This window comes from Typopeltis vanoorti, chromosome 13 (assembly GCF_054136105.1).
Source record: "Typopeltis vanoorti isolate ZY-2024b chromosome 13, IOZ_Tvanoo_1.0, whole genome shotgun sequence".
Lineage (NCBI taxonomy): Eukaryota > Metazoa > Arthropoda > Arachnida > Uropygi > Thelyphonidae > Typopeltis > Typopeltis vanoorti.
Genome location: NC_143561.1, coordinates 104,328,586 through 104,356,487, shown reverse-complemented (window position 1 = coordinate 104,356,487; position 27,902 = coordinate 104,328,586). Strand labels below are relative to the sequence as shown.

The following is a 27,902-nucleotide window of genomic DNA, read 5'->3' as shown; positions in this document are numbered from 1 at the left end:
TTAATCCCTTATTCAAATGTAAGTAAATAACGTTTGCACATGGACTGACTATCTTCATGACTAGACTACTTGTATATATGTATATATAGGCTCTTGACTTCACATCAGTTGCCATAGGATCTTGAAATGCAAAGCATGCTTTATTTCAGATTTGTATATTGCTATTCATTGTGAGAAGAGGTTCTGAACTTCATTGAGGTTCCAGGTTCTGAACTTCATTGAGGTTTCATCAGTGGGAGCTATACCTAGGAAGATATCAAGGTTAGATTAATACAAAGGTCATATATTTTGCCATATACAGCTAGGTCTTGATTAGTGCAGATAATGAATCCCATGAAGTGGTCACGTTATTTGAATTCACGCTATTCAAACTTATAATTATATATAAAATACAGTAATACATTCCAGCTTGATGGAAATATATGAATTCTATTATTATATTAAAGGATAAAAAGAATATACTTATAATTTAAATTTATTATTAAGTCAGAATAGTTATAGATAACAAAATAAATACAAAAAAAAAAAATTCTAAATATCATAATAGCTTACCTGAAGGTTAGCTGCCTTTATTAGGGCAGGCAGCAGCACATTCACGTGTGAAGATAAACTGAAGTAGTAAGCATCTAAAATCCTAACAGTATCCTGGTAACCTCAACTGCACATGTGCTATCCATGAATTAATTTAATTTTGATTTGTATTAAACATGACCTGATATCATAATGCAAATCACACTAAATCGAATATCGCATTAATTGCAACTTAACATTAATTGTACAAGTAATACAGTGGTGTATCTTTTATAAAGTAATAAAAGGTGTACAAGTTATAAAGGTTATAATGAAAACCAGGGCCGGTTTTAGACTGATTAGACACCTGCGTGCTAGAGATAATTGACCACCCTTGAGGGTAAGGCTACACTAGTGTTTTTTTTCGAACATGTACAGCAGTGAATAGAACATATGCAAGAATGGTGATAGTCACGTTGACGGAAATAATTTGTACACAACACCACCATTCTTGTATGTATGTTCTATTCACTGCTGTACATGTTCGAAAAAAAAACAACAACTAGTGTAGCCTTACCTTAACAATGCAGATCATGAATAAATTTACAGCATAACCTAGAATATTACTATTAGTACATTTTTATGACAGTATAATGTAGTGTAGCCTAATTGACAAAGGAAAATTCATAAAATATTTTATATACTGTAGGCTATTTATTTTAATTTTATAAAAATAGAAAAAGTACAATGAATGTATAAATTATATCAAACAGATGCAAAATGTACAATTACATCAGAACATTGCTCTTCTTGCTTTTTTATTTGCCAATTCATCAATAACATTTGATAATTCTAATTTTTCAGACAAATCCTTTCTATTGCTAGCAATCCTAAATCTAAACCTTCTTGCGTCATTGATGTTCTTAAATATGTTTTTATAAGTTTTAGTTTTGAAAAGCTCCTTTCACCTGATGCTACACTAATGGGTAATGTGAGAAAAATTCTCAAAGCTATAAATAGATTTGGAAATGATGACATCAAGTTATTTTTTGCAATATATGTCAAATTTTTTAATGGGTCAGTTTCTGTAATGCCACTGCCACCGCTAAACGTTCTGTACGTTATCAGCTCATCGGAGAGCTCAAAACTATCAATATCTTTATAATAAATTTAGTTTAATCCTTTATCCAAGTGTGAGCAAACAAAGTTTGCGCCTGAAGTATCTTCAGGACTGGGTTAAGGTGGTACAACACCAGTGCAACTCGTTGCAAAGGTGGAGCAAGATACCAACACACCTATCTCAGTATCCCCTATAATGCTCTCACTGAAGAGACCTCAATAAAGGTCGAAACTAGTCTGGGTAGTGGCCCTTCCCTTAATGCATAACATTAGACTTATCCGCAAGGAGATGTGTTTTGCATTATAGGAGATACTGAGATAGGTGTGTTGGTAGCTTGCTCCACCTTTGCAACGAGTTGCCCTGGTGTTGTACCACCTTAACCCAGTCCTGAAGATACTTTCAGGTGCAAACTTTGTTTGCTCACACTTGGATAAAGGATTAAACTAAATTTATTATACTCTAACCAAGTGAAAAATAAACCTTCAATATCAATATCTTTAATATATTCACCATCTTTATTAATTTGAAGGGAAACATCTAAATCAACACAAGATTTTTTAATTTTTTCTTCAGTCATTTCTCTGAATTCACAAAGAAATTTAAATACATTATTACATTCATTAAGAATTTCAAATCTTTCCTTAATGGAATTTAATGCAGTATCAACAATTACTTTTATACTTTTATAACAGGTACTAGAAAAAAAAAACAAAAAATTGTAATTTCATTTTTTTCCCCAGTTATGTATTTTTAGTAGCAAAAAACTAGGCCAAAACTATGGTTCATTTGAATGAACATTCCTTGTTGAGTGAGGTTTTTAAAGAGATAGAGAATGAAACCCAAAGAAAATATTTCGAAGTTAGCACTGCTATAAGTTTTAACAATATTACGTTCCTATTTCATTGCCAATATTTTTAAATTAACTATAGGCTATATCGAATTTATTCCATCGGCTGCACTAGAGATTTGGCCGCCTGCGTGCACGCACGCCCTGCACAGCTATTAGAACCGGCCCTGACGAAAACTGTGTTTAGCGAAGTAGAGTAGTGTGCCCTACCACGATGAGTCCTTGGACTCCCTGGAGGTGTCATGTAATAATAATAGTAATAATAATTATTTCCCTCCATATTTTTAATAGTTTATTTTAATAGAACATTTTGATAGTTCATTCTGTATCCTATCTGTTCCAGCTGAATTTCTGTTTTTAATTCTTTAAGGGTTTGTTCAGTATCTTTTTCTGTTTCAAAAGTTATGTTATCCTCTTCATAAATATCATTACCTTTGGTTATATTATCTTTATTTTTTCCTGTATATAGATTTTGTAAATAATCTCTCCATTTATCTAATGAAATACAGTAAAACCCCGAAGTTATGCTGTAGTTGGGACCAACAAAAAATGCGCAAGTCGAATTCGTGTAACTTGGAGTATAATTTTGCATGTAATTTATATATACAAACATACAATTGGGACCAAAGGTTTACAAAAACACACCTATATTTTTTAAGAAATATAATCATAATTCTAGTTTTTCGTACATAAAAAAAAGAAACTTATTTCGATGTCAATGGTTTCATAAAATCTAATAGATTCGTCTGACAGCATAATGTCTTTTTCTTGTCATGCAAAATTTCTTCATAGCAAGCTAATGATTTTTTTATTCCTTGCCTTGTGACTACAATTCATTCCTCGTTAGAATCTATGCCCTCCAAAATCTGTAAACCTTTCTTTTATGATTGTTCTTACTGTGGGTTCCTGTAGATCGAACTTCTTTGCTAGCTCACAAATTTTCATTCTGACTTCAAAATCCTTAATAATGTTGAGTTTTGTTTCCAAAGTCAATGTTTTTCTTTTCTTGCTAGCTGTAGAAGAATCGGACTTGCTTCTTTTGGATGACATTATTATTTTTTATGTGATAAAATTTTTATCAAGAACATAACATTAAACAATCACAAGGTTTGTAGACTATAAAAATCGTGTATGAATGGAGACCGCATGAAACACGTCAGTGCTTATTCACAGCATGTGCGACCACTGGCGAATGCGGCCGGCGCCTGAAAGATACGACTAGTGATGAGGCGTGAAGCAGGAGGGGAATACATACATATAAGAAACCACGTAACTCTGGATTTGCGTAAGTCGGGGTATGACTGTATTCGTTTTTTTTTATTTTCCTGCCAATAATCATACATTCGAGGTGCCAATTCTTAATATATCTTCTTTTAGTTTCACTTTTCCTTATTACATTTTTGATCAGTTCCGTTACAGCCATTTGCTCTTTCAAACTTTTGTTTCTTTGAGCAGTTGTATTTAACATTGTTTGGCAAGATGCTGCTAACCCATCCAGAGAATGCTTCCTGTGTGGTTGGGTGTTTTTTTTTTTTTTTTTTTTCCCCATCATATTACAATTCTCCTGTGTTACTATTTATTTATTTTGAAGCTATGATAAATGAATTTAATGAATGAAATTTGTTTACAACTTTTTATAACATAAGATAAATTAGATCCTGGAAGGAAAGAAACCAATACTTGTGGAATGAGCATTTTAGGTGAAGCATAAATATAGATTTTTTAAACAGCAGGGAATATGCATTTGGTTTTGATTCTAGAAGAATCATGCTACCATTGCTGTTTTTATTTGACAGAGAAGCTGCAGAAAGCTGGGGATATGGTAATCTTTCAACATATTAGTTTCATTTGGTTATCAGTTAGCACTTTTTCCCCTGAGTTCAGGTTGTTTGTACCTTGTTTTATTTTCTTAGAATGTTACTGAAGTAATTATGCATTTCGCTGTAGTTCTATAGGTTATTAGTTGGAATGTTTCTGAGGTATACAGAAGTGTTTTTTAAAAGTGTTTTTGGGCTTGTGCAAGAAGCAGCATATGGAATTTGCAAAGTGGATAATTTTTCACCTTCAGGGTGAGGTCAAAGTTGGACGTATCAGAGTCAGCAAAAGAAGAGATGAGTTTCATTATTTTTATTAAAATTTTTTACTTTCAATTACGGGGAATCTAAGCTAGATAGAATGTATAGTCTGAGTGTAATTTGCAGTTGGGAAATTTGTACTTAAAAACATAATACAATGGTCCCTCGTAGTTCGAATGCTTCTAACTTCGAACATTCCAGAGTTCAAACACTTGAGAACACAAATTTGATTCGCAGTTTCAGTGGCGTTTCTCAGTTTGAACTATAGTTCAGGAACTTAGTCATATAGTATTAGACAGTTTCAGCACACCATTGGGCATGCTTCTCCCCCACTAATTTCCCTCACTCACTTCCTCATGCCTGCGCAGTGTATGTGTGTCTGTCTCAAGTTTGCTGTGCGTTGCCCCTTACTTTACACAGCCTAGTCATTGTGCGATACGTTTGTGTAGAGAATTTTTAACTTTTCTGGCATTTTTTTTAATTGCCCATAGCATCCAAGAATGTAGAAAGAACAAAACCTAAAAGAAAAGTTGTAGTATCGACAATTGAGATGAAAAAAGAAATTATTATGAAACACGAAAGTGGTACACATTTGACGGATCTGGCAACGATGTTTAAAATGTCAAAGTCAATGATAAGTAGCATTCTTAAGAATAAGGAAGCAATAAAAGCAGCAAATGTGTCTAAAGGTGTGACAACATTGACCTCCAGGAGATCACATGTTATTGAAGCGATGGAAACACTCCTTTTAGTGTGGATAAACGAGAAGCAATTACATGGTGACGTTATGACTGAGAGAATTATTTGTGAGAAAGCCAAACATCTGCATAGTGAACTTATGAAATGCATACCTGAGACCAGTACTGAAAATGGGGAGTTTAAGGGAAGTAGAGGCTGGTTCGATAAATTCAAAAAATGAACTGGGATCCATTGTGTTGCCATGCATGGAGAGGCTGCGAGTGCCAATGTAGAAGAAGCGGACAAATTTGTAAAAACCTTTAAGGAGTATGTGGATAATGAGGGATTTGTATCTCAACAGGTTTTTAATTGTGATGAAACAGGTCTTTTTGGAAAAAAAATGCCCAAAAGGACTTATATCATAAAAGAAGAAAAGACGGCACCAGGATATAAACCTATGAAAGATAGAATTACTTTGCTGCTTTGTGGTAATGCTAGTGGAGACTGTAAGATAAAGCCATTGCTCGTTTACCATTCTGGAAAACCATGCATTTTTAAAAAGAACAATGTCATAAAGAGCAAATTCGGTGTTATGTGGAAGGCCAACACGAAAGCGTGCGTTACTAGAGAGTTTTTCACTGAGTGGATTTATCAAGAATTTGCTCCATGTAAAAGCTTATCTTACTGAAAAAAATCTACCATTAAAAGCTCTTCTAGTGATGGACAATGCTCCTGCTCATCCCCCAAATTTAGAGGAGGATTTAGTTGGTGAATTCAGTTGCATCAAGATAAAGTTTTTGCTGCCCAATACCATTTCTATCATACAACCCATGGACCAGCAAGTGATTTCAATATACTTAACATACTTCAAAAAACTGTATATTAAGGCTATGTTTCAAAAGTGTTTTGAAATAACCAATGCCACCGAAATGACTCTTAAAGAATTTTGGAAAGAGCATTACAACATTCTTCATTGCTTAAGCATCGCCGATAAGGAATAGAAAGAAGTTTCTGTTAAAACAGTGATTTCTGCTTGGAAAATACTCTGGCCAGATTGTATTTCAGTCAGTGAAGTGGTAAACTGTGAAGAAGAGTCTGTTGTAAATGAAATTAGGTCTTTGGGTAAAGCTATGGGATTAGAGGTGAGTGGTGAGGATGTAGGTGAGGGGTTAATAGATGATCATTAAACCGAACTCAGCACAGAAGAACTTCAACATCTTCACGATCAACAACAAAAAGAAGTGGAAAAAGAAATTTTTATGGAAGAAAAGGACGCCAAAGGATGCATTTCCAATGCCGACCTTCAAGAATTGTTCTCTGTTTGGGTTAGAACACAAGCTATTCGTTATTTTTTATGGAAAAATGGCAGCCTAATAAGAAGTAGTGACCAGGAATATAAACTTATTCGATGACAACGAATAAGTTTATATAATAAGTTAAAACGAATAAGTTTATATATAATGGGTTATTTTAAAAATATCAAAGAAAATCGTCAGTGCCAAACAACATTAGATAGATTCTTCTCTGCAGAAAAAAGAGAACATGAATCAGCATTCTCAACTCCAGCTAAGAAGCAGAAAGACGACGCATAATAACTGGAGCATTAGTTTCATCTTTGTGATTTTTATATTAAAAAAATATTCTTCACTGTTATTTTTATGTTGTAATAATTAAAATTAATAAAATAAATATACGATTATTTTGTTTAATTTTTTCTATGTTATTAACATTAAAAAACCTAAAATAGATAAAATAAAAAAAAATATTGAAATTTTTTAGATATGGGAATGGATTATTTCGCTTTCCATTATTTTTTCTGTAAAATCTTGATTCGGATTTCGAACGATTCATAGTTCGAACAGGTTTCTGGAACGAATTAAATACGAACTACGAGGCACCACTGTATTTCAGTATAGTTTCCAGTAGTTCTTTGTGCAGTGTCTGAATAATGGTGGCAGCTTTTTATGGTATGTGGTGATTGCAGCATGTATTCATCCTAACAGTTAGATATGTGGCAGATGAGAGATCGGGGAGTGCATATATGTAGAAAATGAGAAAAATTTTATGATTTAGACATTAGTATAATGGACCTTAGCAGCGTTACATCAGAAACGACAGAATACCAATGAAAGAGAGAAGAATAGCATGATCGAAGGTGAGGATAACGAGCAGAATGTGAATGAAAAAAATAAAAGTAGGGTGTATGGTATGTTTGAAACATTGTGAAGTTTTTGAAGATGGTGTTAATTGGGAAGATGAATGGCAAGCAAGGATAGGTAGCTTGCAGAGAGAGAGAGAGAGAGAGAGAGAGAGATGTGAGAGAAAGAAGTGGAATGTCTTGGAATGAGTTGAGAAGTGTGAAAGAAGAGATGAGGCGACTGGAAACGACGAATGAGAGAGAGAGTTATGGGAATAATAGAAGAGGAGAGAATAAGAGAACCAGTAAAAGAGAAGGAACAAGAAAAATGTGAGAGCTGGAACCAGGGATAGAGAGATAACAGGACAACAGGTAAATAGGGCAACAAAGAAAGAAAGTGCTAGAGGAGAGAGAGTGAGTGAAGAATGCAGGTGAGCAAGGAACAAACAGAGTGGTAAGAGGTGTGATGTATGGAGACTTGATTTTCCATGATATGCAAGATAGAATGTCTGAGGAGTGCTTGCCTGGAGGAACAATAGATAGTGTGACTATGGCAATTAAGTGAGGTGAAAGGGTGGATGAGATGATTGTGATGGTGGCAATGAATGACTTAAGATGCAGTGTGAATTGGGTGGCAAGAGATCTGTGGTTCATGCTTGAGGTTGTAAGGAAGAAGAACGAGAGAAGATAGAGTGTGTGTGTTGCCCAGGTATGATAATGCAGAGCTGAGGAAAAGAGCATTAATAATGAATAGTATAATAGCCAGAATGTGGCAAAAGAGAGGCTTGGAATACGTGGATTCTTGGAGGGCATTTGAAGATAGAAAGAAACTGTATTCAAGTGATGGCTTGCATATGAATGAGGAAGGACGTAGGCATCTGGAGAGAATACTGTTCTCTGACATTTTCCCTGCATTGATGCACAAGTCAGTGTGTCAATGCAGGGAATCTAGAATTATCAGAGTGGATGATAGCAGGGGTGGCCTCATGTGAGAATATAGGCATTGTCACATTTTCTATACCTAATATTATCCCCTCCAGAATACATTGGGTAATACTGAATCCAGTGGACTCTGGAGGGGATAATATTAGGTATAGAAAATGTGACAATGCCTATAAATTAAAGATACCAAGGAATTATATTCTTGGTTTAATCCTTTATCTATGTGTAAGCAAACAAAGTTTGCACCTGAAGTATTTTAGGACAGGGCAACTCGTATATAGAGGCTAATGACTTCACATCACTTGCCTTAGTATCCCATAACAAATCACGTATCGTTATGGACAAGTATAATGCTATGCATTGTGGAAAGGGTCACTACCCAGAAAGTTTCGACCTTTATTGAGGTCTCATCAGTGGGATTCTTTTGGCTACTCGTATATGGAAATATGACTTCTGCATTACTTCAACTTTGGTATCACTTCTGGGTCTGGCTTCCATTGATGAGACCTTAGTCAAGGTCAAAACCAGTCTGGATAGTGACCCTTTCCATAATGCATAGCATTATACTTGTCCATAAGGATATGTGCTTTGCATTATGGGATACTAAGGCAAGTGATATGAAGTCATTAGCCTCTATATATGAGTTGCCCTGTCCTGAAAATATTTCAGGTGCAAACTTTGTTTACTTACACATGGATAAAGGACTAAACCAAGAATATAATTTCTTGGCATCTTTAATTTATAGTACAACCAAGTGGAAAACTTCCATTGCCTTGATTCTTTATACTAATGCCAGGAATATCCAGAATAAAGGAGATGAATTGGTGGTGCACATAACATTAGCATGTCCAAAGATTATTGGGATCTCAGATGTGGTTGATGGAAGATGATGTACTGAGAGGAATAGAAGTAACGGTACATTTTTGACAGGATAGGAAGGGGAAATGCAGTGGTGGAGTACTGTTTATGATAAGTGATGACTTATGCCCCTCCGAGTGGAGGATTTGGAGGAAAATGGCACTAATGGTTTTGAAAGCATATGGTGTGAGGTGGACAGCACAGGATATTTAGTGGAATGTTGCTACAAGCCAGGGAACATAGAGAGTGAGGATCAGGAGATGTTGAGCTTGGCAAGTGCAAAAGAATGATTGCTTTAGGAGATTTCAACTTCAGCAGTATAAATTGGAAAGAGGAAACCACATGTAGTAATAAGGGAATAGAATTTTTGGATTCTTGAGAGACAAATGTCTTAGGCAACATGTAGTAGAATTAACATGAGGTTCAAGAGTTTTAGATTTGGTCATAGCATCAGAAGAGCTGATTATAACTGAGATGGCATCTCTGCTGAAGTTGAACAGAGAGATCATGTGGTTTTGACTTTGAAGATGAATAGACATGTAGGAGTATCAAAGAGTAAGGAATGTATGTGGAATTATAAGGTAGGTGATTATAATAGTCTTAGATATCAACTTGGGGCAGTTCCATGGAGAGAGGGAGGAATTGGTAGGGCAAGATACCATCATGCTTGGGAACTTGTGAAGGAATATTTATTAGCAGTGATAGCAAGCTGTATCCGTGAATGAAGAAGAGAACACAATTTGGTGTAAAGTGGATGACAAACAATATCAAACTGCAGTAAAAAAAAGAGGTTATGGAAGAGATATAAGGAGAAGGTTGGAGAGCAGATGCATGAAGAACATAAGACTCAAGCCAGCAGAGTGACTAATATGGTATGGAAGGCAAAACTGGAATATTAGAAGAGATTGGCACTAAGATCCAAAGAAAATCCTAAGGAATTTGTCACTATGTGGCCATTAGGAGGAGAAATTATTATGGAAGAATTATACTGTTGGATAAAAATGGGAATAGAGTGATTGATGCAAAGGTCAAATTGTTCAATGAACACTTTATTGGGAATATTTTATCCTGGAGAAGTAGGTTTTAATACTAGAGGGATAGGTTTGAAGTTTAGAAGTTCAAGAAGAGAGTGTGTTTCAAATACTGAATACTGTGGATGTTAATAAAGCAATGGGACTGGATGGGAGTTTGTCATGGGGTTTTGAGAGAATGTGCTAAAGAACTGCAGCTCCATTTACCTAACTTTTCAGTGAAAGTCTGGCCATGGGAAAGTACCCAAGGAGTGGAGGGTGGGGTGGGGGGTAAGACACTGCATAAGGTTGATGGCAGACTGGAAGTGTCAAACTATAGACCAGTTTGTATTTCATCAGTTGTTGTAAAGATCTTGGAGAAATTAGTGAGGGATCATTTACAGTGTTGGGCAGATGAGGATGATATTATCTGTGAGAGTCAGCATGGATTTGTTAAGGGAGTGAGTACTCTTGCCTTATAAAAGACAATCATGTTACTAATAATATGATTGCCTTTTGTAATAAAGTGACAAGAGCAGTTGATGAGGGGAGGCATATATATTCTGCTTTTTTTTTTTTTTTTTTTTTTACAAAGCCATTTGACAATGTACCACATGATAAGGTGATATTTACGTTGCGGCACATGGATTTAGATAGATAGATTAGTTGCCCTGGTGTTGTACCACCTTAACCCAGCCCTTCAGGACTGGGTTAAGGTGGTACAACACCAGGGCAACTTGTTGCAAAGGTGGAGCAAGATACCAACACTCCTATCTCTCAGTATCTCCTATAATGCAAAACACCTCTCCTTGCGGATATGTCTAACATTATGCATTAAGGGATCATCCCGCAAGCAGGCAAATCGGCCCCGTGAACACACAAGGATACAGTCAGGAATACTTAGAGGCATAGGGCTGACCATCATATCCTCATATTTCGGTTACGAAATCCAAGCATGCTTGGAAGGTTGTGGGCTTTAAAGGCCTGTTAAAGCCATTGGGATAGGATAGTTGTTGCACGCTTTCATATCTCCTTTCTTATGTAGTGGTATGAAAACAGACTTCTTCCAGTCTCTAGGCCATGATCCTGTTTCCCATATCCTTGTAATCAATCTATGAAACACTCTTATACCTCCATCCCCTGTGGCCTTAATTAACTCTGCTGGGATTTCATCTGCACCTGGTTCCTTATTGCTGTTAAGCTGCTTAACTGCTCTTTCAATTTCATGCCTAAGTGGAGGCGGTTCCAAATCAAAATTTTCCTGGTGAGAGGGCTCCTCCACATTTTCTTTATCCACTCTACTGTACAGTTCCTCACAGTATTCCATCTGTTTTTTGGAAATCTGTTTTTGATTTCCATTTCTTCTGTTAGTAATGCTCCATTCCTGTCTTTGATGATCTACATTCAATTTGGACTTAAAATTTTGCTTTAAGTCACGAACTAAATAAAACATCCTTTTATAATTGAGCCTCCTCATCTGGAACTCTATCTCTTGCCATTTATTAGTATATAACGTTTCCTTGTCCTGCTTGATGGCTCTTCTGACTTCTCTATGTAATTTCTTATATTCTTCGGTCCCTGTGTCTCTTTGTTTTTCCAACTGCCTTCTTTTGATTTGTTCCCATGTTGAATCTGATATCTATGGGTCTTTTGGTCTTCTTATTGAGATACTTCTTGGCTGTATCCTGTATTATCACCTTGATTCCTTCCCAAAGCATTTCTGGTGAGTTCTCCTCATTTGATTCCAGAAAATCATCCAACCAAGTTGATGTTTCTTCTGTGAATCCACTAGGAATTACTCTAACATCCAATCTAGCGGAATGTGCCTGACTTGGAAGTTTTCGGAGTCTTGGTCTTATTTTGGCTCTTACTAGCTGATGGTCTGTACCACCATCTGCTCCATATATACTTTGGATATATGTATATCATCATCATCATCATCATGCGTATCAAGGATTTAGGCCTAGCATGGCCTGTTCCGGCCTTAGAAGTCATCGTTGAATCGTTTAAGAGGACGTCCTGGACGGCTATTTTTCCTTAATGGCTTGTACTTTAAGGCTTGTTTTTGGTAATCTTTCTGTTTTCATTCTTTGAACGTGTTCCATCCATTTATGTTTATATTTTTTAATTTTTTCTATTACTGGTTCTTGGTTTAATTATTTCATAATTATTTCATTTCTTTTGTGATCAAATAGAGTATACTTTGCAGTTTTTCTCATAAACTTCATTTCTGCTGTTATTAATCTTTGTTTGTCTTTTTGTTTTATTGTCCAGATTTCGCTTCCATACATTAAGACTGGTAGGGCTAATGTATTGTATACTTTTAGTCTGGTTTGCTTTTGAACTAGGTTTGGTTTAAATATAGAGTTAATTACACCTGTTATTTTTAAATATTTTGCAATTTTTACATTTATATCTTTTTCATTTTCATATGTGATCATACATCCTAGGTAGTTAAATGAATTCACCTGTTCTAAAATCTTGTTATCTATTACTATCTTAGTTCTTGCTGGATCTTTTCCGTTAAAGGCCATAGTTTTTGATTTTTCTATTGATATTATCATACCATAATCTTTGGTTGGCTATCTCATTTAGATCTAAAATAGCTTTCTGTAAGTTATCTTCAGAATTTGTAATTATTATGTGGTCGTCGGCAAAAAGGAGAGTGTTTAAGTTCAGTGTAGGAAAAAGTTTAATTCCTTGATGTAAATTTTTATTCCATTTTATTATTATTTCATTTAAGTAAATATTAAAAAGAGTTGCTGAGAGTGGACATCCTTGTTGGACTCCTTGGTTTATCTCTCTCATATATGATAGCTCGTGATTTAATCTTATTTGTATTTGATTATTTTCATATATACTTGTGATAGCTTTTAGGATATTATTTGGTATTTGTCTTTCTTTTAATATGTTAAATAATATGTTTCTTTTAACTTTGTCAAATGCTTTTTCAAAGTCAATAAATGCAATATGTGTTTCTAAATTATATTCTCTTCATTTCTCTATTATTAATTTTAGGCAAAAGGCCGATGGTCTATACATGATCGTCCTTTTCTAAATCCATTCTCTACTTCTAAAATAAAGTTTTTGGAATATTTCATTAGTTTGCTATTTAAGATTCTGCTATATATTTTGTAACAGGAATTTAGTATATTGATACCTCTATAGTTTTTAGGGTCATCTCTATTACCTTTTTTAAAGATAGGAATCACAATTGCTTTTTTCCATTCTATTGGACGGGGGGGATACCAGTTGAATAAATTTTATTTAAAAATAATAAGAGTCTTTCTTTGAATCTTGTTCTCGTGTGTTTATATAGTTCTGAACCTAGCTTATCTTCTCCAGGTGATTTTCTGTTTCTTGTTTCTTTCAGGCTGATTTCTAATTCTTCTTTAGTTATTTCCTTTTCATTTTTGTTAATTGTTTGCCAGTTGTCTTTTTTAAAATATTTGTCTGTCCACAATTTTGTGTAGTAATTTAGAAATTCTTCTAATTTCAATTCGGTGTTTAATTTTATGTTTTCTTTGGAATCTGCATTGAAGTGTTTCAAAATCTTATATACATTGGGTCTTATTTTATATAAATCATGTTCTGAATTAGAAACAAATTTGTTCCATGATTCTCTATGTCTTTTTCTGACTTCTCTTTTAGCTATGGCTCTTATTCTTTTATATTCTATTTCATCTTCTAATCTTTTATTGCTTAACCATTTGTAATAGGCTTCTTTTTTTCTTTTTGATTATTTCTTTGATTGTATCATCCCAGATCGTCAGTTTTTTCCTTTTATTGAATTTTTTGGTCTTTCCTAAGCTTTCATTTGCTGCTGCATTTAGTATTGTTTTTATATTAAGCCATTCTATTTCTATTTCTTCATTTTGTTTTATTTTATCTATATATTGATTAATTTTTTGTTCACATAGCCATTGTACATTTGTGTCATTCAATAGTCTAGTTTTATAAACAAATGTTTCAAATTTCCTTTCTCTTCTTGTTACTTGTAGCCATTTAGGTGGTAATCTTAATTTTATTTAACAAGGAAGTGGTCACTGCTTATTTCATATCCTCTAACATCCAATGAAAATTTTGATGTCTTTTCATTTAATATAAAATAATCTAATATTGATTTCCATCCTCTTGCTGCCCAAGTATATTTATGTATGTCTTTATGTTTATAGAAGGAATTCATTATTTTTAGGTTATTATAAACTATAGAGTCAATCAATATTTTACCATTCCTGTTTAGAGTATGTTCTCCATGTATTCCTATATTACTATTAATTTTCATGTTTCCAATTCTTGCATTTAAGTCTCCTGCTAAAATTACCTAATCATTTTTATTTATTTTATTATATATGTTTTATAGCTGATTATAAAAATCAATATTATTCTGTTCTCTTCCTTCTTCTGTAGCATATAAACCAATTATTGTTAAATAGCCTCTATCTATTTTTATTCTAGCTTCTATTATTCTTTCATTCCATAATTTATAATGTTTTAAATGTTTTGAAAGGGAGTTATGAATCCGAATCATGACTTCTGCTTGTGCTCTTCGGTCTCTGTCAACTCCACTGTATATTACATTAAAATTTTCGGTTCTCATAGTTCCTTGTAATTTCTTTTTTGTTTCAGTGATATTACTGCTATTTTAAAATTTCTTTCATTTAATAGTTGGTCTAATTCTATTTCTTTATATGGTATTCCTCTTACATTCCAATTTGCTATGTGTATTATATTTTGTCGTTTCCATTTTTGTTTGACCTTTTCCATTCCAGGGTCGTTTTCCATAGATTCAATCTGATTATCGTTTTCTGTCAGCTTACAAGTAGAATTATGTTCTACATGTCAGGTGACTAGCCTGACGATGGAGTAGTTCAGTGGTAGGGCTGTTTCCTTAAGGCTTCTGAACTAGCCTTCTTCTGAGTTTAAACCCATAGGAGGAATAGGGTATATTGAAGGGGGAAAGAATAGATTATAGAAGAATTATAGTAAGGTTTATAGAGGGGGCATAGTTGTAAGCCAGAAATGAAAAGACTCCATGGCCCCTTGAGTACTCTAATAGCATAAGGGTCATAAAATAAGAAGAGTTGGCCGATAAGGCCCTATAGGAAAGATTAAAGTAAGTGGATCCTCCTCAAAGTAGAAGAAGAAGAGGATAGATCTAGCTAGGGGTCCATGGGAGTGCCAGTTCCCTTACAATCAAGATGATTGCCCCCTTATGGCCCTGTTGGTCCATGAGTCCTTATTCAGTATATTCGGACCACCCCACCCCACACACACACACACACACACACACGGGCTCCTCTTTCTGCACCCAGGGGTCATGTTCTCTAGGGGTTACAGGATCCCCCCAAGATATATATATATATATATATATATTGTAGTATATCCTCACTTCAGGAAAACAGTTTTGGAATTTATCTCAGTTTTTGGGACAACTTATTGCTATGCAGCTCTTTTCTCAATAATGAACGTTTGTAAAGTCAAACTATTGTGCTCTCCTCACAAACATACACATCACATCTACCAGATGTGATGTGATGTTGACTTTACAGCATTAACAGCAAAATTGAAGATCCAACCTAAGTTTTCTATGAGCAGTAATTAAACTGAAGAATAATGCGAATATAATTATATGTATTTGTATGTGTTTTTAATAATTAACATTTTTTTAGAAAATATCTTGCACCTTGCAAACATCTGAAAACCATTCTCTATGGCTCATGGGCCTAGGAAACTTGCCACCCTTGATATATATATAATTCAAATACTGAATCATTATGCCGTTGCGTTGCTAACTGGTGAATGAGTATATGCTTACTAGATCTCTGCTGTCTTTATGGAGCAATCAGAAACAATTGATTGGAATTTGAATTTAGTTTGAATCCCAACAAGGATATACATTTGAATTATAGACCTTTTCTAGACCTCTTTAGCTGAAGAGGTCGGCTATCTCAGATGAAGGTTACAATTTTATTTTTTTTTCCCACCTCAAAAATGAAAGTTAAGTTGTTGTCTTTTTTCCTCCCAAACAGACAAAATGTCTGAGACTACGTATAATTGACCACCACAAAATCCTGAAGCTTCATGTCCATATTTTCCAGAGTTAACCAGTCAAACAATAACTAACATTATACAGTTTAAAAGAAACTTATGCTATACTTTGAGACAGTTTTAGTCTTAATTATGAGTGAAATCATGTATAAGTATGAATGAGTACAATGAGTAGGGATATAGTTGGCCTTGGTTGGATGAGTGGAATAGCACTTTCTGCTTTTCAACCAATAATACTGAGTTTGAATCCCATTATATGCAGGGATGTGTATAAATGTCTTTAGGTGCTAAGTGAATTTTGCCTGGTGGGAAACTATTATATTGTTTATTAGAAGCTGTAAAGGAGCTTGAAATTGTTCCATGTTTGGTTTCCTTATTATCTAATTATTAGACATCCCATGATACTGATGTGGGATTTGTATTAAAAAAAAAAAGAATACCAGTGTATCTTCATATTAATTAATTCTCATTATTACATATTAATACATATTAATTAATTTGCTAAGCTAATTTCAAAATGATTCCTAGTAAGTTACATAAATTGGATACTGTAGAGCTTGAAAAGTATGATTTTTTATTCTTTAGGAAAATGACTTAATTATGTCTGCTTAGTATCTTCTGCTCCAACATTAAAGATGAGGAATTTGATAGTTGATGTAATGATAAATAACATTGTTTTACTGAGATGCCAATCAAATATATTGTACTTAATTTCATTAAATTGATTACTCCCATTTATTATGCTCATCGTGATTTACTTTATTTGTTGTTATTTGACAAACCATATTTTATTTGATTTAAATTAGACTCAGGATCAATTTTTTTAAATAAATGGAGAAATTTAACCCCATTAACTTATATTTTATTATCTCACCAATGAAAAATACAGTACTTTTCAGATAAAGAAATTCTTTTGTTTCAGATGAAGGCCTAACTTCTGTAGATGAGAAAGATGATCATGGATTTACCCCTTTAATGTGGGCTAGTTCTTACGGACAGTTAACTACAGTTCGTATACTTCTGGAACATAATGCTACAGTGAACTGTCATGGAAAACATGGAGAAAATGCTTTGTTATTTGCCAGTGCAAATGGCCATGCACATATTGTACGAGAGCTATTAAAGCACAAAGCTGATATGGATGCAGCAGATGAGGTTAGTAAGTTAAATATCAGTTAGGCTGTATTTAACAAATAAGGAAATGTAAATAGACAGTTGTAGCATGGTGCATTTTTTAATCACATTGTTGTTTATCGAGATGCCATCATTATAAAAACAATTGAAAACCTTGAAAACAATTGACACATGTTGCTCATTAAATTATATATTAAACTCTTTCACTGTTTCCACACTCACTACATTCTCTCATTCAACATTCTACTCCCCAACTACTTTCAAAAAAAAAAAAAAAAAAAGAAACCTTTCACCTCACTCCTCTGCTAACACCTTCTCTCTTCTCTTGCTTGTTTTATTTCTCTCTCCTCCCATTTTATGAAATATATTTTCACATTAATCCAATAACAGCTCCTTTCCAACTTATATATCTCACTCATGTATATATCCTTTCCAACTTATATATCCCCCCCCCCCTCATTAATTGAGATTCTGCAAATTGGATTTTCATAATTTTTCTTCATATTCAATATTCTAGACTGGAAACAACTTTAATCAACCATTCCTGATCCTTTCCTATATATATATATATATAAATATCTGTTAATGCTTTTTATTCCTCTATATGGAGAAGGCAAGGCTGTTTTAGCCCTATCTAACTTTTGGAGACTGAGGGGGATAGTTCAGTCTTCACTAGTAGCCAATCAGAGATAGCTAGTCTAAGACTATTACTAATTATAAACATCATTCAGTGAAGAGATGGCTGACACGTGCCACCATCTTGTGGTACCTAATTCTAACACTGTATTTATTGTCTGAAATAGTACAGGTTTTATGGTTGATTTTCTTGAGTTTATGGGATGAGAAACCCTGAGTTTTCCAGAAGGAAAAATCCTGCTTGCCTGTGCCAGAGATCAGTAACTCGGAAACTGGTCAAAGAAGGCTAAGAAAAGTTCATCTATCAACGACTAGAATTGAATCTAGATCATTCTATGAGTGGCCCAGCACTGTGTGTGGAGTGTAAACACCACTTCCATTGAGCTACATGGGCTCGTGTGTGTGTGTGTGTGTGTGTGTGTGTGTGTGTGTGTGTGTGTGTGTGTGTGTGTGTGTGCGTGCGTGCGTGCGTGTACTCATCCCCTTAAAAACCAGGTAACCAAATCTGCACACAGTAATCCATATTGTTATGTATTGTCGTCTGCACCATTGTTATGTCATCACTTTTCCTAAAATAATTTACTTTCTTTATGAATTTACCTCTCTACAATGACTACAACACTTACAAAATTTCCCTGACTCTAATATCTGTATCACTTCTAACGTGTTCATTCTATAAGGAAAGCAAATTCTATATCTCTAGTCGATTCCTAATTTTACTCATGTGCTTACCCTGGCTGTTAAAGGTTATTCTTTGCTGAAAGAAATGAATCTTCTAATTTCTTTCTGGGGCCGTCTCCTCTTCAGATATTGACAAATTTATTTTTTAAAGCTGTGCCAGCCAATATCTTAGAATAGAGGGAACTCTTATTCAGGGAGACTTTTCCAGACTTTTGGTGCACATAGGTGAATAAATTTAGTGCTTAAACTCATAAATTAAACACTTTACTGTGGCTAAGTAAATTCTGGTTTGCAGTCGTAACCTCTATAACAACATGCTATACCTTTCTTTCAATTCCCCCCCCCCCCACCCCACCCCCGCTATGGTTCAGATTAATGAGTGGTAGTTTTGATTCATATCACAGGCAAAACTCAGGTATAGAAGAAAAAACATATTTATTGGAATCTAAAGACATATACACTTAGACCAATCTCACTTTCGTTTAGTTCAATGACATGGTAAATCAAACTGTATCAAACTGATTAATACTCTAATGCATGAACAATAAATTCCTTTAAGTTAGAGATTAAACACACATAATATACACATTATACACTTCTAATCAATATTCTATCTACTATGTTAGTCTTGCACATTAAACTGGTCACAATCATCTATAATCATTCTAGACAATTTGTCTCATGGACATTAGCCACTGCTAAATAATCACTTAATGTTCTTAAATACTGTCCATACTCAATTATTACACTACAATGATCTTTCTCTTTTACTGACTGGGCAATTATACAACAAAATCTGTACTTTACCATTTCTTGGGGCAGGATCTCCAGGTCCGTCTGAACTGTCCTTCTTTGTTTTGTTTGAATTATCTCTCAATACTTCCATAAGCCTGCTTCCACATGGTGGGTCACTATGGTCATCAGATTAAGCTATGCTCTGCACCTGGGGTTGTTCCCGCGTCTATTCTCGATCTGTTTTGAGCCATCCTTTCTACTGCCGGTTCATAGGATACGTCCACAATATTATTTCGTTGAAACTTTCAGTGAAGGAGTGAAGACAGCATATGCCGACATCTCATGCTTTAGTACCGGCAGAAATTCAGACATCGAAGGGAAAGGCGCTCCGTCCGATATCATACTATCGCCAAGAAACACCATCAGGAACTTCCGGTATCCACGGGAGAAGTCGAATCATCATCCAGCAAAATAGGTGAAAAAAAAAGCCTTGAGAAAGGGGTGCAAACCCTTTTTATTCTCCCTTCACTTACCCCTTTTTAGCACCCTGTTACTAGCTGCGATAGCGCCCTCTTACTTTCTGTGATCTTTTCCTGCCCGCTACTTTCTTCGTTCGTGGGGATTTCGGCTTATCGCAAGATCTCTAGCAGCGTCTTCAGGGAAACGAATGTGCATTTGCTTTCCAAGATTGCCAATGCCTCAGACCTGCCCATGACCTTTGGACTATTGTTTACATCTAATTTATCCATTCATTATATGCATGATGCATTCATATAATATTAATTTATACACAAAGTTCTTCACTTGGTATTACAGTTCTACTAAAAGGAGGTAATTCTATTTCTATTTACAGTTAGTACTTTATTTCTTCTGCTCAAGTACAAGTTTTTTCTCTCAGCTGATTTTTCTGACTTGTTAAATCCTGAATGAATTGTTTCCTTTTAAAAGTTCTTAATTCAGGATGTAACAATATACAGCCTGCAGACCTCCTATGAAGGAATTACACACTCCTTCATTTCTACACAAAATTCATTGTGATGTCCTCACAATTTTAGCAATGTGTCTCTGAAGTTTACGTCTTTGTCTGCCATCTCCTCTAAAATTCCTTATCTCCTTCACTTCCTGCAGGATATACTCATCATTTGTGTACTCTGCTGTTATAAATCCTTACACTCTGCAACACTGAACTGGAAATTCCTCTCACTTATCTCCTCGCATGATTTTACCTAAATTCTTCTGTAAAGCTACAATGTCTATTCTACTCCTCATGATTTTCCCAAACTTTGCATCCTATGCAAACAACTGTGCATCCATATTTAAGCCACTGACAGTATCATTAACATGTGAGTGAAACAACAGTGGCCCAAAACAGACTATTGAAACACACCACTGGTGACTTTCCTTTTCTGGGATACACAACTTGTTGATACTTATCAGATATCCTTTCTCCTGTCCAATGCACTTCTTTCCTCTAGGTTTAAAGGTTGTAAAGCTATAATACATTAGTACCGTAGGTGAAGATTTTTTCTGTTTTTGGTAACTTTATATAATTTTTTGCATTTTTATTTATTTTTTATGTAATCGATCTTCCTTCCACCATGCTATTTCTCCAGCTGTCTCCTGAGCTTTCCATAATCCCCAGCTTTTTAGTTCCACATATATCCTTTCTTCATGAGCCTTCATATGGTTGGCCACTACTCACATGAAGGGAGATCCATACCTCTTTTACAATAACATTCTCTGGTGAGATAATTGAATCCAAGAGTTTTAATCCTTGTATGTCTTCATTACATACTGCTTAAGGCAGTTGTGCTTCACAAACTCATTCTCTTTGCTGCTAGATGCTATCTCTTCATTCCAATCTGTATTACCATAAATTATTATGGGGTGGTTAAAATCACCAATAATGATCACTCTTTTCTTATTTGCTAGGCTATTTTGCCTATACATTTTCTTGCCACTGCTCTCCACATCCCCAGGTCTATAGCAACATCCAACTAAATATTTCATCGTGTCCATCTCCATCCTCACATTATACTGCCACAAAACCACTGTCACTATTTCTCTCCAGCATCTCCACTTTGTGTTTGCATAATTACTCTGCCATCAACAGTAGTGGAATTATAATAATTCCACTACTGTTGATGGATTTATTAAATTAGGATTTATTTTTGACCACGAGAACTATAGGAGAGAATGACTACTATTTGGGTTTTTTTTGGTCAAATATATTTATTTTAAACTAAGTTATACCAGCTAGTTTCGCCAACTATGGCTGTTGGCTTCATCAGGGTTAAAATTATATAAATGTAAGAACACTTAAATGCTAAAAAACTGTTTGCACTGAAACCATAAACGGACCAAATACAATTGCATTTTTATAAAAGCAGAACAACGCTTACATCACACATATAGCACATGTATGATCTACTAGTTATTATGTAGGAACGTTCTGTAATTGGCAGCAAAATTTAATTCTGGCATGTTGAAAGATCTAATGAGGGTCTTCCAGATCTCGGGCAGAATTAATCCTGGGTTTCTATTTAGGTTTTAACCTACCAATACAGGTAGATACTTACACTTCACTTCTTCACACCATATTTCTCAGAAACTTAGCATTGTACACATGCTAAAAAATAGAGCCTCTCTCATTACAACTGATGATAAAGACCTCCAAGATTATTCCTGATATCAAATAATCTTACAAAGAATGGGTTATCCTAGGAAATTCATCCACAAGATTCTTTTCTGTGACCCCCCCCCCCCCACAAAGACGACCGGAAGATATACATTACAATTCTACTATTGTGATTCCGTTTACAGGGATGGTTTCTAATAAGATTGCTAAGCCACATGGAATACGAGTAGCTTTTAAACTTTCACAGACCATTCGCCAATTCTTGAGATCTCCAAAAGATAGTCATCCTTTTTTCAAATATGCCAGAGTTTACAACATACCCTGCTTGTTTGCCACTATATTAGCCAGACTTCAAGAAGTTTAGAAATCAGAAAAAAGGAACACAATGACATCAATAACAATAGATAAGACAAATCGGGATTAGCCTTTCATTTTGCTAGGACTAACCATGTTATAGAATGGAATAAAAGTTCTATGCCCTACTTAGAGGAGGATTTCCACTCCCGAATGATAAAAGAAGCCACAACAGTTCTCTATTCAGAAGAAAACCTAAATAGAAACCAAGGAATAATCATGACCGAGATCTGGAAGACCCTCATTAGATCTTTCAACATGCCAGAATTAAATTTTGCTGCCAACTACAGAACGTTCCTACATAATAACTAGTAGATCATACACGTGCTATACGTGTGATGTACGCGTTCTTCTGCTTTTATAAAAATGCAATTGTGTTCGGTCCATTTATGGTTTCAGTGCAAACAGTTTTTTAGCATTTAAGTGTTCTTACATTTATATAATTTTAACCCTGATGAAGCCAACAGTCACAGTTGGCAAAACTAGTTGGTATAACTTAGTTTAAAATAAATATATTTGACCAAAAAAAACCCAAATAGTAGTCATTCTCTCCTATAATAGTGAAATTATTCAAATGAGGAGGAATTGTTATAATATGGAATCATATTCCACTACTATAGTCATTCCTTCTTATAGTAGTGGAATTATTCAAATGAGGAGGAATTGTTATAATTTGGAATCATTTTACCAGTAAAAAGAAAAAAAAATTGGAATGATGAAGAAATAATTTTTTTATCAGTTTTGAACCTATCACTGGTATAACCAGTTGGAAACAAGACACTGAAGCATTTCAATTTTGTCCAGCATGGTGATTGTGCTTCAGTGTAGTAATTTCTATTGTTAAACAAGCCCATGTTGAAGATTGTTTGATGATTTTTTTTAAATTTCAAATTGTGTTTACAATAAAATGAAATCATAACAGATCAAAAAATAAAAAAATCATCAAACAATCTTCAACATGGGCTTGTTTAACAATAGAAATTATTCACTGAAGCACCAGCCACCATGCTGGACAATATATACATCTCAACAGCAAGCATATAATTGTTTACACACAATACAGGTTAAAATTGTATCATTAACACTTGATTTTTCAGGTTGAAAGATCTTATCATTAACACTTTATACAGAAATTACTCTGTTTCTCATATTTAGTTTTATCGTTTTATAGATGGTAGCTATACTCTACTCATATGGAATTCAGTTTTTTGACTAGGCCTTCTGAATTATGCACTATCCACTGTAAAAGTTTTTATACCTCTGCATTTGAGCATTTCAGTTGAATGTCATTATTATTATTATTACATGAGCATCTCCATGGAATTGAAATACTCATTGTGGCAGGCCCACACTAATCATTATTGACAAAATTTTATCATACACATGCTGGCCACTGAATTAGAAACTTTTATTTTACGTGTAGGCAGGCGACTGCCACTACCTGTCTTCTTCAATAGTTTGATGAGATATGGGTTGGGAACAGCCTTCATTAAATGGTTTGGTCAATTGCTGCTCACAAGCCTTCTCAAATGAACGGCAATCTTGTTCCTGATAGATCCTAGGATATCTCACTTTTTGAGAAGCTAGTCAGCTCTGCTGTTTTCAAAGTTGTGGCTCCAGCCAGATGGGCACTCACAATAAACCTTTTATCAAACTCCTAAAGATCCTTTGTTTTTCCCATTGTGATCAGCACTATTGACAATTACTGACCAGCAGCATTCTTAAATAGTTGCCTATAACATGACCAATTATTTTGTATATACGCTTCATAAGTGACATTTACAAACATCTGCATAAAGTTTTCTATGGCTGGTATGTGTACTTCGTTTTAGAGTTTTTCACTGACAGAGAGCTCATAGCTGCATCTGACAACCCTTTCCACACATCCACTAATCTTCAAAGCAAAAACTCTGCTCTTTACACCATTGCTAACTGCATTTAAACTTTCAGGGATGATCCCTTGTTCTGCCTGTTCAATCATGGATTGGATATTTTCTTTAGCATCTTCTATAAAACTCCTTTAGCAACTTATATGTTTTTATCACCTTTTCTCTGCTTTTCTTCCTGTTACCTAAACTCTGTAACCCACACATATTTAGTCTGTTCTCATCAGGCACACTCCACAACAAGCCAGTCACAAGGGTGGCCATATTCGTTATTAGTTAGCATGGTGAGTGTATTCCCATTATAGCTTGCATTATTTCATGTAAAATAGTTTAATTTCTCACTTGTGTACTGTTTTGTAGTTTCCTGAATGAGTGATGTGAAAAGCAGAGTTTTCATCAAGTTTTGTTTTAAATTCAGTGATGCTGCTTTTGAGATTTTTTAAATGTTTTAAACAGCATTTGGAGATGAAGCAACAGGAAGGATTTGATACATTTTTGAGTAGTTTTTTAGTTCAAGGTTCATATATTCTTGAACTAAAAAACCATGAGGATAGGTATCCATTCATGAAGTAGTAGTCATGTAAGGCTATCTTATTCAACATACTATTCCATTATCAGGTGTATAAAAAAAAATAATAATAAATAAAATAAAAACCCTGCAGACTATGACCCTTCAATCTCCACACTTTCTACTTTCTGGATTTTGCTTGCCACGATGATTTTTTTTTTTTTTTTTTGGCTATTCCCCAAAATGGATTTCAAGATGTTTCAGAGATACAGACTGAATTTTAGGCAGTGAATGCCTTTAATGGCAGAAATGTTAAGAATTCATGTATATTCAGAAGTGGCACTTTTTTTTTTTTTTTTTGATGGAACAACAGTAATCTATAATTGCATTAAACATATGTGCTTGTTTTTTAGCTGTTCCTGAAAATTTTTGAGCACAATATCAAAAATGTAGATATGTTACAATATTTATTTAGTATTAAAAACAAAGGAGAAATAGAGAAATTATTTATTCAGGTGAGACCTAATGGTTAGAATGTATGTGTGTAAGTTCAGCTGTGATATATAAACATGATAATGATATGAATGTTATTGAGAATGGTTATGTATCTCGTGAAGGGATGGAAATGCATACTTTGGGTTCAGACTTCTTGAGTGGTGGTAATTTGTTATACCTGTATACAAATACAAGGAACATTAGGAACAAAGAGGTTGAGTTTGTTGCTTTGGTGACTACGTTGTGACCTAAGGTTGTAGGCATTAGTGAAACCTGGCTATCAGAACTGGAAGTGAGTATAAAGGATATAGTATTTTTAGAAATGATAGGAGAGGAGAAGGAAAATTCTACTAATGATATCAGATAACTTGAGTCATGTTAGGGTAGAAATTCATGAAAGGAATAATGGTAATAATGTCCCATGTAGTTGTAGTAAGTCTAAGGCTGCCTGGTGAGAAGTGGAGGCTAACAAGATGAATTATGTATGTGTGTGTGTGTGTATGGGGGGGGGGTTACAGACCTTCCAGTTCAGCTGCTGGGGAGATAGTGAAATGCATTACCAAATTACCCTGTTGGGTACTAAACAAGCAATCATTATGGGTGATCTAAATTATACAAACAGTGATTGGGTAGAAAAGAAATTTCATGATAATAATCAAGGAGAATTTATATAGTTCTTGTGAGACAGTGAGAGACCTCTTAAGCAGCATGAAGGAAGGAACTCAAGATAAAAGAGTGTTAGATTTTATGATAGTATCAGGAGTCTCAGCTAAGAATATGACTATTTTATCACCATTTATTGATAGTGATCATGCTCTACTTTCCTAGGAAGTAGCTAATTATATAGATGTTCCAATTAGGACACGTTGCATGCTGAATCACAAAGCTGGAAATTATGGCCAACTCAGGAGAATGCTATCTTTGGTCTGTTGCATAACCTAGATAAGAATTTGGCAGTTGGGACGGATGGAATATCAGCAGGTATGCTAAAAGAATGTTCAGCCAAATTGGCTAGGCCCTTGAATTGTTTGTATAACTTGAGTTTCAACTCAGGAGAGATACCATAAGTCTGGTATCTCTCCTGAGCAAATATAGAGATACCATAGGAACAGTATCTTTCCTAGGCAGGGCAATTAGGGATGCAACTGATAACCTGCACTTACAGAAAAATTTAAATAGGATGGAAATGATAATGGCTATCAAGTCAATGTTCGTGTATGGAAATCTCATCATACCGAAGTACATAACTTTATACTTACTCACTTTGATGTGATGAAATTTCAACAGCATATTATATTGGCAGGGTTATATTACAAAAAAACTGTTGATGCTAGGGATCTTGGAGTTATGGTGGATAGGAATTTGAAGTTCAAAGGTTACATAGCAAAAATTGCAAATACAACTCAGAGGATAATTGCAGTGTTAAAACAAGTATTAGCATGTAAGGATAAGGAAGGCCTTGATAAGACCACACATGGACTCCTGGGTTCAGAGGGGATAAAGAAGCTGTTGAAAGGGCATAAAGAATAATTACAAAGATTATATTGGGATTATGGAATGTAGGTTATGCAGATAAATTAGAATACATGGACTTCAGACCCTGGTAAACAGGAGAAAGAAGAGTGATATGATAGGGATCTGTAAACTTTTGAATGGGTGTTATAGGATATTGTCTGTTGAAATCATTATATGGGAGAAGAGAACATGGGACATCCATGGAATTAAATTTGTGTGTGGTGAAGAAAGGGGTGAGAGCTAGATTTTTTTCTCACAGAGCAGTGAGAGTGGAAAAGTTTGCCTGTCAAAGTGGTGAATGTATCTGTGTCAATGAGTTTAAGAAAAAGGTATGACAGCTGGTATGGGCGATGTATGGCCTCCCTCAATGAGTCCTTTATTCTCTGGAGGTTTCACATAATAATAATAATAATAAAGTTTGGCATTTTATTTGTAATTACAAGTACAGCACTCTGTCTTTATTATAATGAGGATATTGTTTTCAATTTTATTTCAATATTTAGGATGGAAATACTGCTCTGATGTATGCAGCACTCAATAATCATGCCTTATGTGCATATGAACTGCTCTGTGTTGGTGCTGATATCACAACTGAAAACAGTAATTCTGACACAGCATATGACATTGCTGTCATCAAAGGAAATAAACAAGGTAAATTAGATTTTATATATATATATATATATAAAGGTTTGTTTGTAAACAAACATTCATACCATGAGCAGGCTAAGAATTTTTTTTTCTATTTTTATTGATTTGTATTTTTTACATAGTCTTTTTCAAGCCATTTAAGTCATCCAATAAGCTGGTGGGTGGAATTCACCATGAAATAGTTCACCTTTCAATAAAATTCATATCTTACCTAAAGACAATTATAAATACATAGAGAGTAAATTACCTTATATATAATTAGTATTACTTTTTTCAAGTTATCACAATTAAGAAGATACAAAATGACATTTTCTTAAACGTTTGCTTAATTACAGGCAGTCTTCAATTTATGATGGTTTGTTTGACTTATGGCAGTTGAGGCTTAAGTGTATACTGATAAGGGAACCTAATCTGGACACAAGGCACTTGGTTCACACTTTAGGA

The 27,902-nt window shown here is 34.6% G+C and overlaps 1 protein-coding gene across 2 annotated transcripts in view; it reads left to right on the top strand.

Moving 5' to 3' along the window:
• The window catches only part of LOC150100432 (uncharacterized), a 123,368-nt gene that overhangs the window by 61,790 nt on the left and 33,676 nt on the right, over window positions 1-27,902 (top strand). For both annotated transcript variants that reach the window (XM_090402924.1, XM_090402923.1), the window contains exons 5-6: window positions 17,151-17,383; window positions 27,314-27,461. In XM_090402924.1, coding sequence (XP_090259050.1) covers window positions 17,151-17,383; window positions 27,314-27,461 — 381 coding nt within the window. The remainder of the gene's footprint in view (window positions 1-17,150; window positions 17,384-27,313; window positions 27,462-27,902) is intronic.